Source organism: Limanda limanda, chromosome 12 (assembly GCF_963576545.1).
Source record: "Limanda limanda chromosome 12, fLimLim1.1, whole genome shotgun sequence".
Lineage (NCBI taxonomy): Eukaryota > Metazoa > Chordata > Actinopteri > Pleuronectiformes > Pleuronectidae > Limanda > Limanda limanda.
The window spans coordinates 20,677,592-20,694,199 of record NC_083647.1 but is presented as its reverse complement, the minus strand read 5'-3'; the positions used below and the strand labels follow the sequence as shown (position 1 = coordinate 20,694,199).

The window sequence follows — 16,608 nt, the reverse complement described above, 5'->3', positions numbered from 1 at the left end:
ACATGCATGAACACATGCACATGGATACACACATACACCACTGACAGAAGGCAAACATTACATATCTTCTTTGCAGAAACGCCCACTTTTTTTTTAGTTCTTTTGCAAAGGGAGAAATATATTGATATTCATGGTTGTAAATAGTTGAACAGTCTGAAATCTATTTATGACAAATCTAGTGTCAGGATCACATGTGTTGTGTTTCATGCTGGTACATTACTGACAACGATAAAATGTATATCGCAATTAAGAATGGAAATGTATGTGCATGTGTTGCAGCTCAGATTCTCATTTCTGTTCTTTGAATATATTAATGGGATTCTCTCTCTCTCTCTCTCTCACATGCCCAGAAGTACTAAGTTAATGATAAACTCGAGGGGGGGGCAAAGTCTGAGGGTCGGTCGCTGATAATAATGTGCTTTGCATGCAAAACAACAACAACAACAACAACAAAAAGAAACACAATTTCAGAGGTATAATGCTCTAGTTTCATTTATTTCTCTCTTACAGCATCTCTTTTACAAAACAAATAAATCCCCAAACAGGACATTAGTAATGCTCTTTTTCAAAATAAAGAAAAACAAGAAATGAACAGAACAAAAGAATACAGTGGTTTCATCTTTGAAAGGAGAGTTCTCAGTGTAATGACCATGTTTTTCTAATTGGAAGAGTGAATTCCACAATGGACACACACACACACACACAATAACAATGCCCCATACACACATGTTCATCAATCATACACTCGGGTGCATGCGTGCACACACACTCACACACACTCACACACAGGGAAGACGGTGGTTTCTTCAGCTCGGCTCTTTATTGCTAAATGTTAGCCTGCTCTCCGTGACAGAGACCAGTGAACCTAACAGCTCCACAGGATCAGCTACTGCATGGACGTGTAGAAAAGTCATTGGAAATACAACAGAATGATTTTTTCAAAATTTGACAGAAACAAAATAAGGAATTCAAATGATCATTACAGTGGAATGAGCCTATTTTTGTGCCATCTTAAATGTCTTGTAACTACAGGCCAACATGCTGCCAAACCTCCAGAATATCCACCAGGGGAGAAAAGACTCATCTGCATTTCATTGCTCTCCGGCGATGAGGATGAGCGGGAACTCCTCCACCCTCGATAGTGTTGCAAGTTTAATACAATATGTATTAATGACTGAGCTGTGCTAAATATCTAGAGAGAAATGGCAAGGTTTTTCTATTCAGTCGCTCCTTTCAAAGAACAAAACAGGTGTAAAAAGTTGTTAAAGTCACCTCTCCATCAGAAGAGACAAATTACATCACGTGTTAAAGTTTAAAAACTGTGTAAAGTAACCGCATAGGCAATTAAATCGTTATCCATGATGAGTGGTAATCTCTTGGCCTCATTTTAGTTTTGCTTACATCATGCTAGGCACTGTGCAAACAGTAAGGAGCCGAAAGTCAGAGGAGCCAATCGGGGAGGAGCGTGACACCACAGCTTTTGACGACGAGTGCTTTTCCACGAGCGCACAAATGTTCAGGATCGCGGCTCGTACCCCCCCCCCCCGCCCCCCCGTCCAGGTCGTAAGTTCATGTGCATCATCGTCTCTACCACAGCGACACGGCTGCAGGCGCGAGAAGCCATTAACATCCACGTGTTAAAGGAAACAGAAACGTACGGCAAAACATAACACAAATCATCCACTAATATTGCCTATTTTCTTAAAATGCATGGTGTTCGCACACACCAACTCATACCAAGAGGAAAATACCTTAAAATCTGCCTGTAAACACACTCCGCGGTGCTTTGATCGCATTAAGGTAGAAGTTCACGCACGGAGACAGAATTACTTGACCTTTTTTTTCGTAGACATCAAAGTCAAACGTCCAACTTTGATCCGAACGCGAGTCATTGTGACATAGAGTTAAACACACACACACACACACGCGCATTCACACACATATCAACACACGACCTCCGAGACACATGTGCTGTGCATCGAGCTTCAACGACCGACTGACTCCAGACTGTTCCACAGAGAAAGAGGAGGAACGGAAGAAAAACAAACACGAGGACGACTCCCCCGTTGAATATTACAGTATATCTGATGCAGCACCTTCAGAGTATAAAGAGTGTGATGATGAAGAGGGTGTGACACACAACGGACCAGTGGTTTCATTTTTAAAGGGACACAAACATCATCTTTGCATACTATTGCGACCTGCCCGTGACGGCGAGGTCTCCCCGCTTCTCTATCAGCGAGATGCCATCGAACGCCAAGTCACAACTCAGTTTCCCCGGACAGATGGCGAGAGGAGGAGGAGGAGGAGGAGGAGGAGGAGGAGGAGGAGGAGGAGTGACAGAGGAGAAAGAAAATCAATCAGGCTGTCTGCCTTCGCCGCCCGACATCCAGAGTAGATTTGTCATCCCTCCCGGCCGCCCTCCCTGCCCTGTCATATCAGACTATTTATTTAAATTCCTATTACACCTCACTCATCTGCTCGTCCTCCGTCCCCCGGAGGCTCAGTTCTCACACGGCAGACAGGAAGTGAGGGAGAAACTGACGTGTCAAAGGGCTGGAGGAAAGAAGTGATGACTCGATCTAGCAGGAAGGAGCAGGAGAGGGAAAAGGTAGAGGACGAGCGACAGAGGGAGACGGGGATTAAAGTGTTTTTCTACAGTCGCTGAATGCACTCGTCCTCTGGCGGAGAAGAGACGGACAACGGAGGGGGAGGAGTCACAGACAGACGGACACAGCAAGAGGGGAACAGAGAGAATATTTGGAAAGTCAGTGGCACCAGTTTGCCAGTCAGCTGAGGAAAGATGGCTTCTGTGTGACACCCCCGACAACATCTAGGGGGACACGTCTCTTCGTTTAGAACAATGTCTTTGTTGGTTTTTCTCTACGATAGCTGTTGTTTTTTTCTTCTTTTCTTCCGTTAGCTACACCTTTTGTCAGTCTCTCCAGTGTTGAAAGAGTTCACTCGTGGCCACGCGGGCGGTCGGGTGCGTTTGCGAGACGTGCCGTGGGGCCGGGGGGTCGGGTCGTCGGGCTGGCCAATGGGAGAGCGAGGCAGAGCGGAATGTGGGAGGAGCCATCACCAGTTCATCATGGAGTTTCTGTTGAGGGTCATGAAGAAGACTTGGCTGCTGCCTCCCGAACGCACCGATGCAAAGAACACCTGGGGAGGAAGAGTACATTACAAGATTACTGGATTAATAATAATCACAACAAGAAATTAGGAATATAAATGTATGTGATTTCCTTTTATTGTATTGATTTTAATAAAGGGTATTTCTTTCATACATGTGGTATTATCAGCTTTTGTTCTTCACATATTTTTAAGTGTTTTTCATTTTGTTTAAATGCATTTTTGTGACCACATTTAGATCTGCTTGTATTTTACAAAACTGTGCACCATGCTGTGAGAACCACAGAAGCAGTGATGAAATCGACTTAACTAGAGGGCGAAACCAGAGCAGCTCACGTATGTCCCAGTTTCCACCACTGTCCTCGGTGTCTTACCTTGTCATTCCGCTCACAGAGGAACTTGAGTCTCTGGGCTCTCTTGTGCATAAAGACTCCGTCCAGGTGACCCGTCTCCACAGAGCGGATCTCTATGGCTTTCTCCCCCCAGCCCATGATCTGATTAGAATGGATATAGGCTGCAGAGGAGGAGACACAAGGTGATCAGTGACAAAATAATTCAAACCAAAATTAATTACTTTTTGCTAATGGTTAATAACTTTGTCCTTGTCTGTTTGTTTGTTGGTTTTTCAGCATGATTACTTGGCAACTACTGGAATTTGGGAATAATAAAGTGAACAAGTAGTTGATATTGATGGAAAGAAATTACATATTTAGAGGACTGATATATACATGAGTGTGTGTGATTTGGTGCAGCTTGATTCAATTTAAGGGGACTGCTACTGATGCATTGTGTTTTTAAGTAATGTCAAGTTTTACAATCATGCAATGTTGTATGAGATAATTTTATTAAAAAATAAAATCTTCATGCAACAACAGCTCCTTCTATCCGCATGAACCCCGAGAAGCACCAGCTTTAGTACAGAGGTAATTATAGAAGTGCAATACCCCTGGCAGCCACAGGAGGTCGATAAAGTACAAGTGGTTATTTACTGTTGATCCAGTGCTCATCCACTTCTCATGAAAACCCTCCCTTCCTGTGTTTCCTTCACGTTTTCTTCTATATTTACTCATGTTTATGTAGATCCATGTTTTTCCTTCCCCGAACTTTTACCCTCACTCCCTCTGCAAAGCCTCTGGAGGCGTTTCCTTCTGAGGCCTCGGTTCTTAAGATCCCTCGAAACACTTTGCATCGCGACTCACGCATACACACAGACGCTGGAATCAGTACAGGCCTATGATTGCACTTATTTAAACCTCTTAAGTAGAGAGCCTGATCTTTGAACAGTGTTTCCGCAAGATGTTTAAATGAGTCCCCCATGTTATAAGAATCTATTTTAATGAACTAAACACAGATAAATACACAGGGGGCGGGGGACGTACCAACAGAGGTAGGCATCTCGCCCCACTGAAGCACCACGTCCTTGGTGATACGCCCGTAGGTGTTGACGTACACTCCCTCGTCCTCGTAACACAGCAGCATCTCCATCCCATCGGTTTTGGGCAGCACCACGATGGCATGGGGCGTCACCTGGCTCTGGATCTAGTACAGATACAAACACGCCCATATGTTACAGGAATTAATTAAATCTTTTAAAACCTAAACACCCTCTGCATCCGTGTGATAGCTCAACATGTTTCCCCACTGCCAAGGCATTTAATTTTTTCGATGTGCGTGCCTATATCCTCTAAAGAGCGACGCTGTGAACAGTTTGCCAAATATCAGGAGCATCAGTGCATCGAAAAGTCCAAACTTTGGATTCGTAAAATAAGCAGAAAGACAAATGGTGGCACTTTTTCTACGACAATAATGAACAGGAATAACATCGGAGGAGGAGGGAAGGATAACACACATATAGACAGTGATGGATTCTGTGCACTTTACCTAAAAGTGTAACCCTGAGACAAACCTGAATCTCTGAGAGCGACGTTAGGAATGGAACACGACAAGGATCATATAAGTACAACAGATGAGGGACACGGTGGTGAAAAAAACTCATCTTTGCCCACAAGAAGCTTTAAAAGGGCCTTTAGGTACTTCTTCCTCCTGCCACGTTAAAGGAGACATATTCTGCTCATAATCAGTTTCATAATTTTAAATGTCCTCAGCTCCTCCTTTCAGCCTCTGTCTGCCAGCCTTTCATTATGCAAATGTTAGGAATCTTGATGTGACAGATCAGAATGATGCACAAGTATCGACAGGACTACTGACGAGGTGTTTCACGAGCTTCGGTCTTTTCTGCAGGGGAGAGAAGCTTTTTTTTTGTTTTTTTACCGCTGTTTTCTTTTTATCTTTGCAGAACTTACATGCACAAAAAACTTAAAACACATCAGAGGAAAGACAAGCTGAAAATTATAATATGTCTCCTTTAATAAAGTAGCTGACTGTGCACATTATATTAAATATGACAAGGTTATGTAACTTATACTGTGGTGTGATTGTTCACTGAGATTGAGCGTTTGAAGTTTTAATTAAATAAATATTACTGAAACATCTCCTGGCAGCAAACCCAGCTTTGGTCTGTGGTTAAGATGAGTTTTTTTCACACCAACCGATTTTTAGCGAGGTTATCCATTAGTGTCTAAACTAATGAACTGTACTGGACATGGACACAGTGCGTCTCTGCATCTTCTACGATGTTTTACTAAGGATCTAGTGATCTAGTCTAGGAGGTTGGAGGGCAGGACGTCACCTTCGTTCGTTTGGCACACTGGAGGAGAGAAGTCAGGAAAAGGAGAGAGAGGAAGCACGGATGAAAGGTTGAAGCAGGAAGTCCATCACCTCAGAGGTCATGAAAAATGTCAATACAAGCTCCAGGGTGTGTCCACTCTGCTGGCTGGCACATGTGCGTGTCCTCTTCTTTGCATTAAGTGGTTTAGATTTACTGAAATTTGGCCATAAAATCATCAGGAGTTTGGCATTTGAACTAATTGGAGTAAAAGCATGCGATTAGTGATGCCACCATGGAAAAAAAAATCACTAATCTGCCTCATGAACCAAAAAATGATTCATTCAGCACGCAAACAGAAGTGCTGATGGTCCAACTCGCCTCCATGAGTCACCAAGCGACCACAATATAAACTAAATTCAAGCTGACATGGGGGGGAAAATGTAAAAAAATGGAATATGTTGATTTCAGGAAACACGTTTATTGAAGATCTACAGACGCACACGTAGAAACGCAGCTCGCACTTACATGTGAGGGGATGTAGATGTCGTACGGGTTGCCCGAGTCCACGTCGATGACATGGAAGCCCACGCTGGAGCCATAGATGACCTTTAACCTCTGGCCTTCCTCCACCGTCAGGTCAACAAGCTGGGGACGGTGCTGCAGCTCGGTGAATGACTGAAAAACGATGAAGAGATTTATCCGTTACCGGAGGTTGGAGGCGGATGAAGGAGTTAAGGAGCCGCTGAGAAGCTAGTGATCACTTTCATACCTTGAAGGCCATGAACTTGTGGTAGGGTTTGGGAGCCCAGGCGTAGATTTCCACCGAGTTCTTCAGAGCGATCACCAGGAACTTTATCCTCTCGTATTTTACTGCAAGTATAGAGCCACATATACATGCTGAGTTCACACAGATTCATTTGAATGCTTGTTTCAACGGATAAAAGTGTCATGCACATCAAATTATACTTCTTAAAGGATGTGATGCTTTAAAAACAGTTATAGATTATATTTTACCACTATAAATTACGTTTTTGTGTGTTTATTTCACAGACACAACTGCAGAACATTACTCCCTTACAAGAATCACACACACACACATGCACAGAGATACACAAATACGTACCAACTTTATAATGCACACAGCCCTCCAGCTCGCCGACTGTAATCCAACCCTGCTTCTTTTCTACCTCAGGGTCGTTGTGTAGTATTCGGTTCCTCAGCCACGACAAGTAGTAGACACGCAACTTGTTCTTTTTCCCTGAGAGAGGAGGGACGGGAGGAGAAAGAGAGTGAGGAAAACAAATTCACTGGAACCAAGGGACAAAACCCAAAAGTAAAGTAAATAAGAAACCTATTCAGCTGTAAACAGCACACACAAAGGCAGATAACAGAGGAATTCAATTTTTACTTTCAGAAGAATGGAATGGAAGATTTACGTAGTAGACAGGAAGTTCAAAAAAGAAAAACAAGGTGAGGGTAGTGCTTCTTCCCCGTCTGCCTATCTTTAAGTTTATATACTGTATGCTTTACATTGTTAGGGTTAAATTGAATAAATCTATTAAAGCTAGAAATGCCGCACTGCAGTTGTATGCCTCCCCCAACCAGTGCAGTTACATTTGATCACTGTGACCTTTGACAACTTAGATCTTTCAGAAGAAATTCCCGAAAAGGCAGAGTTGAGATATCACGTCCAAAGGGCCCAAAACATGTTTTGAACACCACAAATCTTTTCAGTTCATCAGTGAGTCTAAATGAACATTCGCGCCAAATTTGAGGAAATTCCCTCAAGAGTTTCTTGAGATACCATGTTCAGGAGGCACAGTGACCTTGACCTTTGACCACCAAATCCCAATCAGACTTACCAGATATGGTGACCAGCACATTGAGTCCCTCCAACACATCCATCTGCAGGAAGCGCCGCCTGGTGATGAGGTTATAGACTTTGCCCTGCCCACTGCGGTCAAGCAGCATCAGACCATTCTCTGTCCCCACCAGCAGGTTCACACCTACACACAGTACAAGGTAGAGTTAGAGACACACACACACACACACACACACACACACACACACAGAGGTGGTGATATGGTTCTGTGGTGGGGGGGAGAGAAGGTGCAGCCTCTCACCCCAGAGCGCGGCACACAGGATCTCAGAGGTGAAGCGCTTCTTGTATTTGCGGATCTCCGGCGTGTCGCTGTGCGGCCGGATGTTTGTCGGGTTGACGTTGACCACGGAGATCTTTCTGGCTTCGTTTAGTCGAGCCTGCTCCTGCCTCATCAGCTCGTTCTCAAACATGGCTGCGGAACCACAGGAGAGGAGGAAGAGGGGGAAAAGAGATGAGGAAATGTGTGATTTTCTTTTATTTTGAAATAAAACAGATGCTTATGAACAAACGTGAGCAAAGCGTCCGCAGGTTTCCTGTACCTGTCGCTGAGTTCTCATCGTCATTGTCGCTTGGAGATGTTTGATAGACACGAGGATCGACGAATGGGGTGAAAGAGGATTTGGACCCGCCCACACCAAACTGTAAATAAAAAACATTTTGGTATTAGTCATCATTAGACATTTTCCTGAATTTGTGGATATTTTGAACATGGGTTTCATTCATTGGTCTGAATCCAGGAACGGGTGTGAGAGTGTGTGTGTTGCTGCTTCACCTCGGCCATGTCGCTCAGCTCCTGCAGGGCGGAGATGGGCGTGGCCGACGGAGAGTTGCTCTGCTGGACAAGGTCAGGCAGGTTACCGTGGTTACCATGATTCCCAAACCCGTTGCTCTCCGTGTGGCCTCCTCGTCTCCTCTCTTCGCCCTGAGAGACAGAAAGAGAGAGAACAGAGTGGGGGGGGGGGGAAAAGATGAAACCAGGAAGTATTCTATCATAATATATTACATTTAGATTATGTATATACTTGTTTATTAGATATATATCTACAGGAAAGTGAGGACGTGAGTTGAAATGAAAGATGTGTGAATTAAGAGATTTTGTTTGATTCATTCAAGTCCACGTGGCTTTTGTATGTGTGTGTGTGTGTGTGTGATTGTGTGTGTGTGCACATATCATCACCTCTCTCATCACTAGAGTGCCGTCCTTAGAGCTATTATAGGCATCTCCCAGAGAGCTCTCTGTCAGCCCTCCATACGACTCACCACTACTCTTCACCGGTGGCCTGCAGGACACACACACACACACACACACACACAAACACAGGCAAAATAGACAAAGATCAGATCATTTGCAAAAGCAATTCTGTTAAAAACTGTACCGACAAGCTCGTGGCATGGTGGCATATTCCAAACACATAGATATCACAGAGAGTAGCGACTCACATGATGCGTGGGATGTCACTAACAGCCACCGTCCCATCGTGTCCCACCGTCTCGCCGTCGTCATCGCTGCTGTCTGAGTCATCACTGGAAGACGAGTAGTCCGTCACCTTCATCGGAGGAACAGGCAGAAATGAACGTGTGATCAAGAGAACAGCTCAGAAACAGCTCTGTGATAAGACTGTATTTATCAGGGTTGGAGTTAAATTAAATCCCAAACTCATTTGGACTCATTTTCAAAAATCTCCGCGCTTTGACAGTGGAATCATTCAGATTAAAGGCACCCGACAGAGTTTCTGACCACTAGTAGTGATATGGAGCCAATTCTCACCAGTGGGTTTCTTTCGCATCGTAGACACACACGGCCGCACACACACAAAATGCGATGTATGTATTTATGCAGAGGATTTCAAGATATTATCAATCTTGATTGGATGCTCAAATGCATATTATGTAGCACCGGTACTGCAAACTAAATTGCAAAAACATTATAAAAAGTTCAACAGGCAAAAGACTGTAAAACTAAATTAAACCAAGAGCAGAGTAGTTTATAATAGTGGGTTGTTTTGTACAATTTTTGAAACATTACAGATTTTGGTTGTCCGAGGAAAATCTGTTTTAGGTTTGCTGATGTTGACATCTTTTATTTTACAGATGAAATACATTTAAGTGAAAAAAGTGTGCTCTTATTTTTACATTTCAAGTAACAAGAAATGTTTAATTTCTTAATTACAGTTGAAAAATAATTATTCTCTTTTTCTCCCAGTGTATTTATGGATATTTATAATAAAGATTATGGATAAATTTTAAAATATCAGGCCTGAGTTACATTTCTTCGTCGTAGGGGTTTGATGACGATATTTCAGGAAATAATTTGATATAGATACATTGCGTTGTAGTATCTGAAAATAAACCTCATTATTAAAAAACATCCTCATATTGTACCTTGACTGGAGGTCTGCTGCCCTCCTCCACCCTCAGCTCTCTGAGCTCCTTTGCCAATGCACTCAGGTCCTATAAAGACAGAAGAGGAGACACGAGTTATTCAAGTCAGCATCATCAGAAACCAAGAGGCCGATTTACATTCAAGAGCAGAGGGGTGGGGGGGGGAGCAGAGGAGGGCAAAGAGTTCCACATCAGCATCAGCATCGTGACAAACAGGACAACTGATCCGTCGTCACACAGAAACATCCCGGCCTGTAAAAAATAGCTTTTCCTGGAATAGGAGTGCTTATCTGAGACCACTTTAGATTTTTTGGGGATTAGCGACACTAATTTTTTTTGGTGAAAAGCGGAGTGATCACAGATGAGCACTTTTATTCCCTCGCCACATCACAAGCAAGTATTACAGGTCGAGAAGAAGCTCGACTGGAGTGCGGCCGTCATTCTGCACCCCCCCTCCACCCAGCATTCCCATTCCAACTGACTCCCTCCCCATTCAAACCCGGCCGATGGATCAGACCAAATCATGCAGACAGGGGTGGGGTAGGGCTAGGGGTGGGAGGGGCCGTCATACACGGTGGGCTTACCAGCTCCTCCTGACCAGTAACCGTGACAACAGAAAAACAGGAGAAGAGGTTTAGAAAGTGTTCAGGTGCTTGGCAGGACAGGTTACACACACACACACACACACACGCACGCACCACATGCATGGATATACCCGCATAAGCACGGGTCCACATACTCTCTCTCTCTCTCTCTCTCAGGTATGTGTGTAGGATCACACATGCACCGCTGCCGCCAATTACAGCCCTTGACTCTTTCTCTCAAGTTGAAAAGCAAACAAATTGTCGTTGTTCTGTGAAAGCATCTCCGCCATGCCAGGGGAAAAAGAGGGGTCTCTGAAGATGGAGGCCAAAAAGGGGAAGAACCGGGATTAAAAAGAAAAAGGGGGACTCAAGTGTCACTAACCTCGTCTATGGCTTTCTTATAGCTCTGAAGAACGAGAGCAGAAAGAGAGAGAGAGAGAGAGAGATGCAGAGGAGGAGAGAAAGCAAGACAGAACCAGATGAATAGCAGGAAAAAGGGGACGAGAGACCTGTAGAAGATTCCCGGAGAGGAGGTTGCTTTGACTCTGTGTGTGTGTGTGTGTGTGTGTGACTGTGTGTGTGTGTCTGTTGTGTGACTCACTGCAGGTCTGCTGGGTCTGGCTGATTCGCGGCCCTCCTCCTGTTTGGACTTGGCCTCCTGATTGGCTCCTGGAGGGGATCCTTCCTGCTTGGTTTGACCTGACAACAAGACGGCAATTACACATTTGACCTAGAAAACCGGCGTCGTCATAATCAGCAAATGTGAGCGGTGATTTAAAAAAGATTAGTTTAAAAAGGGTTCAAGCGTTTATCTGTCTAAAAGGTTTCAGTTTAAATGTGTCCTATATTATTATTTCATTAAAAAAAAAAAAACGGTTTCTGTGGAAATCCCACTGCAATTTAAGGCGATTTTGTGTTTTTACCATGTTCTATCTTTCTCATCTTTTACATTTAGGGGTTATATTTACGACCAACGCCTTTGCGAACACACAAAAAACATCCTAACCCACCTCTACCTGTCTTTATGCCATGTGTTTGTCAGAGGGAGAACCGTGCATATCTTAGACATCTCCCTGGCCTGGTGTTTGACACATCGCTCCACGCCTCCCTCTATCTCCCTCCCTCATTTCCTCTCCCCTGTCTCTCTGGAGGCGGAGAGCAACAGGGCAGATCAGACAGGTTGATCAGAGCAGAACTGCGACTGACAAAGTCCCGCTGATAGCCTGAGACACACCGACGCCGTGTCAGAGAACGTTGGTGTTTGTGTGTTTCTCCTACACACACTGTTTTTTTAAAAGTTGATCGCAATCAAGGGTGAAGGTGAATTTGCCAGTTTGGGTGTGTGTGCATGTGTGTGTCCTTGTGGGTTTCAGAGTTTGTGAGAGTGTGTGTTTGTTTGCACCTCTCCTCTCGGCTGAGCCTCCCTGAGATGAAGGGGAGGAGGAAGACGACGAGTTGGAGGAGGTTCTTTGCAGCATGGCGTCCAGAGAGAGCTCAGAGCGCCGCAGGTCGGGGTTACTGCAACAGGAAGAAAATATCAGCTTCACTCCTTCCTCAGTTCTTCTACAATTATAGACATATTTATATATAAGACATACAGATTTATACATTGTAGAAATGCAAGATTAAGCTCCTGTGTTATGTTTTCATTGTCTTTTTTATGCAAAAATTATGACATTTTGTGGAGGGGAGTGCTATGATGCAAGGAAGAAGCCATTGAATTGTGCATCAATTACTTTATTTTACTTTCTCCAAACGCCTTTCTAGTCCTAAATGTTTTTCGATAAACTGCAGTATATATAGTGTATTAATATCTATAATAAAGATGCAGGGGATTTATTAAAGAAAGAAAATACAAAAGGTGAATAAACTACAACTTTTATGGTGTTAAAAAACACAGCACGAAAGCACTTTAACAGATTTACTGCAAACATTTGCTTCTTTATCACCAGTTGGGAAATGAGATCAATGTTTTCCCATTTTCTATTTAAATATAAAATATAAAACATTTTATAGCAGTTTTTGCTAATTTAAAAAGTTAAAAGTGTCTTCATGGATGATTGATGCTATAACTGTGTCTTCAGATGTTAAGATTAGACTTCAGAGGTGGGCGTGTGCTAACGTGAGCTTCACCTGGCGCGTATGAGCTGAGAACCTGTGCGAGGGCCCAGACCCACTCCTCCGTTCGGGGAGTTCTTCCTGACCAGGGCTGGGGAGATGGAAGTGGTTCTCTGGGGGACCTGAACACATACAAACACACACAGACACACACAGACACACACAGACACACAAAGACAACGTTTAATCCCCTCGTAATGAGTTCAGAGCTCGGATCAATGACTTTTTTTTCCAAATGTGATATCATAACGTTCACTGGCTTGTAAGCGATACACCTGCCCCGGTGGAGAAATGGTGCCATCAAAGTCTAATCAGAATTAAAACCACGGGGTGGAGAAGGAAGCATTTCACATCGTGTTTGTGTTTCCAAGTCAACAGCTTAATCCCAGCCAGCATTTTTCAAATTCTGCACAAGCTGATTAAATCCCTGCAAAGCCGACTCCTCTCGCTGTAATTTCAACATCCCTTAATTTACCTCGTGGGACCGGAGAGGAAAACACTGTGTGCAGAATTACACATCACAGCCTCGGTCCATTTCAAAACCCCAACACATGAGAGAAAAACTAGACGCAATCGAATCAGCACTGGAATGTGATTAGCTTGATGTGCGTGACGAGGCTTGTTTATGTTTTAACGATTTCATATTTTTTGCCAGCAAGATGGTTTTTTTTAAAGACATAAAAATGCATCCATTGATTGTAATTGATTACTTTCCTTGATGTATTTGTAATGGCTGGTTTGAAGGAATAAAATAAACAATGTGCTTTTTTCTGACTTTGACTCTCTGACCTTCGGTGGCATGTCCTCCTCTCTCAGCCACGCAGTCCTGTCCCGCTCGCGGTCCCGGTCTCTGTCTCGGTCCCGATCACGCTCCTCCCTGCCAGCGATGCGCAGCTGGGGTCCCGGGGTGTCGGAGGTGGGGTCCGAGTTCTGCCGGGGCATCTCGGGCCTGGGGGACCCCGCGCTGACGCCCTCGCTCAGAACCGAGCCCGTCTGTTCCTGCAGAGACTGAGAGCCGGACATGGAGCTGGAGTGGGTCTTCACTGGAACCAGGTGAGCCATCTGCGGGATGGATGGAGAGAGAGAGAGAGAGAAGACGGTAAGGTGAAGGGAGGGAGTCAGGTAGATCGAGCATGGCACAGATAGAGATACAGGGGATTAGAGGAGAGGAAGTGGGATGGAGCCGTGTTCAGCGGTGTTGAGAGATTTAGAGAAAATAAATGTTGAGGCAGGAGCGATGGAGGAGAACAGCAGAGGTGGAGAGAGAGTCAGTTTGGGAGAAGAAGGTAAAGATGGCGACAGAGACCGAAAAGAGGAAAGAAGGAATAGAGAACAGAGCAGAGGAAGGACGTTGGAGTTTCAGGAGATTCGTTAAAAAAGGTGAGAATTGAGATTTGTCAGGACATGCAGGAGACAAAAGATGAGAGAGAGAGAGAGAGAGAGAGAGAGAGAGAGAGAGAGAGAGAGAGAGAGAGAGAGAGAGAGAGAGAGAGAGAGAGAGAGAGAGACTAGCATGAAGGCAAGGACTTTTATAATTATAAGGCACAAGGAGGTTTGTTCAACATATCTTTGGAAACACTGTTCGCCTGGAAACACACCCACCGTTTCCCAAGTGCACACTCACACACACACACCTGTGGTTCGACGGAGCGGTGGACGGGGGGGGTGCGGGCGGGCTGCATGCCCCCGCTGCTGAAGGACTCGGAGCGGGGGGGGAGGGAGGGGTCGGAGATGCGGTTGGACACTTTGTGCTGCAGCGCCGGGGAGCTCTGCCGGTTCAGCTTAGACCGCTCCTCCACCTGGGACAGGTCACACACTAGGGTCACTCACAGCCCGGACACTTCAACCAATCACCACGCTCCATCTACTGCGGGTATCAACCCAACCCCCTACCCCCCCCCATGCATCCCTACAAGCCACCAGGCCGCCCCAACGTCCCATAAGCTCTGTGGGACTACAACCACAATATTGACAGGTAACAGATCTGGACTGAATGTTGATGATTTATTGTATTTTTCAATCGTGTGTGGGCCTGATTGTGCGTTTATCTGTTTGCCAGATGCCTTCAAGGATTGATGACGGAGAAGCCGCTATGCAAATTAGTGCACGGCTTTCAGGTGATGAAGTAGAGTTTATGACTCAAGATTGAACTTGCACTGAGAAATTGAATTTGGACATCTGGGTTGTGTTGTTGTAACGTGTATTTAAAGTATCTCTTTGAGGAGTTACACAACCCCAGACTTCTGCTGAATAAAAGCCTGATTAAAGACTATCGAGGAGGCCAGCGTGTTTTCGCTGCAGATTTTCCTCTTTTTCCACCACCATCTGTCTTTTGATTGTTTTCCTGTCCCCATCTGTTTACGCACTAATGTGTGTCTCCGTGTCCCACATACAGCTGAGGACCGAAGACGTCTGATGGCTGTGGGGAAAGGTCAAGACCGATCTCTAATCTCCTACGGCAGACGCCACATTCAGACTACAATCATGGATTTGAACGGGTGCATACGAAAACCATTGATTGTTTGTGCACTGGAGCGTTTGAGTTGACTGTTTCCACCAAGTTTTGGGAGAGCGCATGTGTGTCAAATCCAACACAGACTGAATCTCTGTGTGTGTGAGGAAGGCAAAAAGCTCCTCTTGCCAGGGTAATCAGATTATCAGATTATCTGCTGTGCAGCAAGAGACGGCTCCTAGGAATGCTCCCAGCTGCCCCCGAATCACACTTTTCACTATAAACAATCTACTCAGCGGCCTGTGGAGGCTTGAGTCATGGCTCAGCAGGGCAGAGTGTCAATAGCCCCCCAGGTAAACACGCGTGTGCAGCCAGAACTATCCCCCCTTTTCGGAAGCTTTATGTAATTCCACATGAGCTCATAATCTAGAGGAATTACTCAAGATTATGACTTGGGTCGGAACAAGTATGATATACTCTGTCATTCCTCAAGTCTGTGTTAGTTATCCATTAGGGAGTCAACTACATTTAGGGCAACTATAACATCTACGGTTGCAGAAAAAATACTTAGGGGAACTTTATTTCTTCACAACGCACGGAGAACCGAAGGGAAACAAACAATTGGTGATTCAGGAGATCGGAGAGTTTGATCTGTGGAGGCAGTGTGTGATCAAAGTTAGCATTTACATCAGCTGACCTACAAGAGAAAGAAAGATTTCTATTAGAGGATCCCTTCACAGGAGAAAAACCTTTTGGGTGGTGCTGCTGCTAAAGTCTTTATCATGAGCCCACCCAAAAGCTCTTTCTGCCGTGGCAGAGATACTAAGAGAGGGAAAAACAGAGCATGGAGGGAAGTTAATTACGACCTCGGCTGCATCTACGCAAAGAAAGGACAGAGAAGAAGAGATGGAGGACAACGGCTTCCTCGTTTGTTAGAAGGATCCCATCACCACTTGGCCAGCACCCATCACCAAGCCTGGATTTGATCGAGTGGTTGACTAACCTACAAGGAAGTTGGTGTGGGCGGGTGTGTCCCTGATGAAGCAGGGCTTGCCAGGGGGCATTGTGGGATATGGGGTGATGAGGGTCACAATGGGGCCGGCCGGGTGGGGGCTTAATACAGGGCGGAGGTTGACAAATTGGGGGGGGGATATAAGATGATCCCCTGCACCTCTTCTCTGGATTTCCTTCCCAGTAGATTATTTACTGTCTCTGTATGTGTGTGGAACGCATACAAAACCGATATCAGCTTCACTCTTGGTTTGTGTGTGCTATTAACGGCCTGAGGAAGTGTTGAATTTGAGTGCAATTTGGACGCACAATAACTTTGATAAAATGTGAATAAACAGGCAAACAGTGCCCTGCAGTCAATGGAGGCGAGTGCTTCAAT

General features: G+C 44.9%; 1 protein-coding gene across 1 annotated transcript in view; it reads right to left on the bottom strand.

Moving 5' to 3' along the window:
• Window positions 1–2,316: 2,316 nt before the first annotated feature.
• Window positions 2,317–16,608, bottom strand: part of LOC133015607 (TRAF2 and NCK-interacting protein kinase-like) — a 57,865-nt gene continuing 43,573 nt past the window's right edge. Inside the window, exons 16-33 of the mRNA XM_061082850.1 lie at window positions 14,401–14,565; window positions 13,556–13,828; window positions 12,782–12,888; window positions 12,051–12,166; window positions 11,250–11,347; window positions 10,065–10,133; window positions 9,123–9,229; window positions 8,860–8,962; window positions 8,455–8,604; window positions 8,222–8,321; window positions 7,924–8,094; window positions 7,663–7,806; window positions 6,924–7,058; window positions 6,570–6,670; window positions 6,326–6,475; window positions 4,512–4,671; window positions 3,507–3,646; window positions 2,317–3,162 (exon numbers count right to left, since the gene is read on the bottom strand). Coding sequence (XP_060938833.1) covers window positions 3,079–3,162; window positions 3,507–3,646; window positions 4,512–4,671; window positions 6,326–6,475; window positions 6,570–6,670; window positions 6,924–7,058; window positions 7,663–7,806; window positions 7,924–8,094; window positions 8,222–8,321; window positions 8,455–8,604; window positions 8,860–8,962; window positions 9,123–9,229; window positions 10,065–10,133; window positions 11,250–11,347; window positions 12,051–12,166; window positions 12,782–12,888; window positions 13,556–13,828; window positions 14,401–14,565 — 2,373 coding nt within the window. The 3' untranslated portion in view covers window positions 2,317–3,078. The remainder of the gene's footprint in view (window positions 3,163–3,506; window positions 3,647–4,511; window positions 4,672–6,325; window positions 6,476–6,569; window positions 6,671–6,923; window positions 7,059–7,662; window positions 7,807–7,923; window positions 8,095–8,221; window positions 8,322–8,454; window positions 8,605–8,859; window positions 8,963–9,122; window positions 9,230–10,064; window positions 10,134–11,249; window positions 11,348–12,050; window positions 12,167–12,781; window positions 12,889–13,555; window positions 13,829–14,400; window positions 14,566–16,608) is intronic.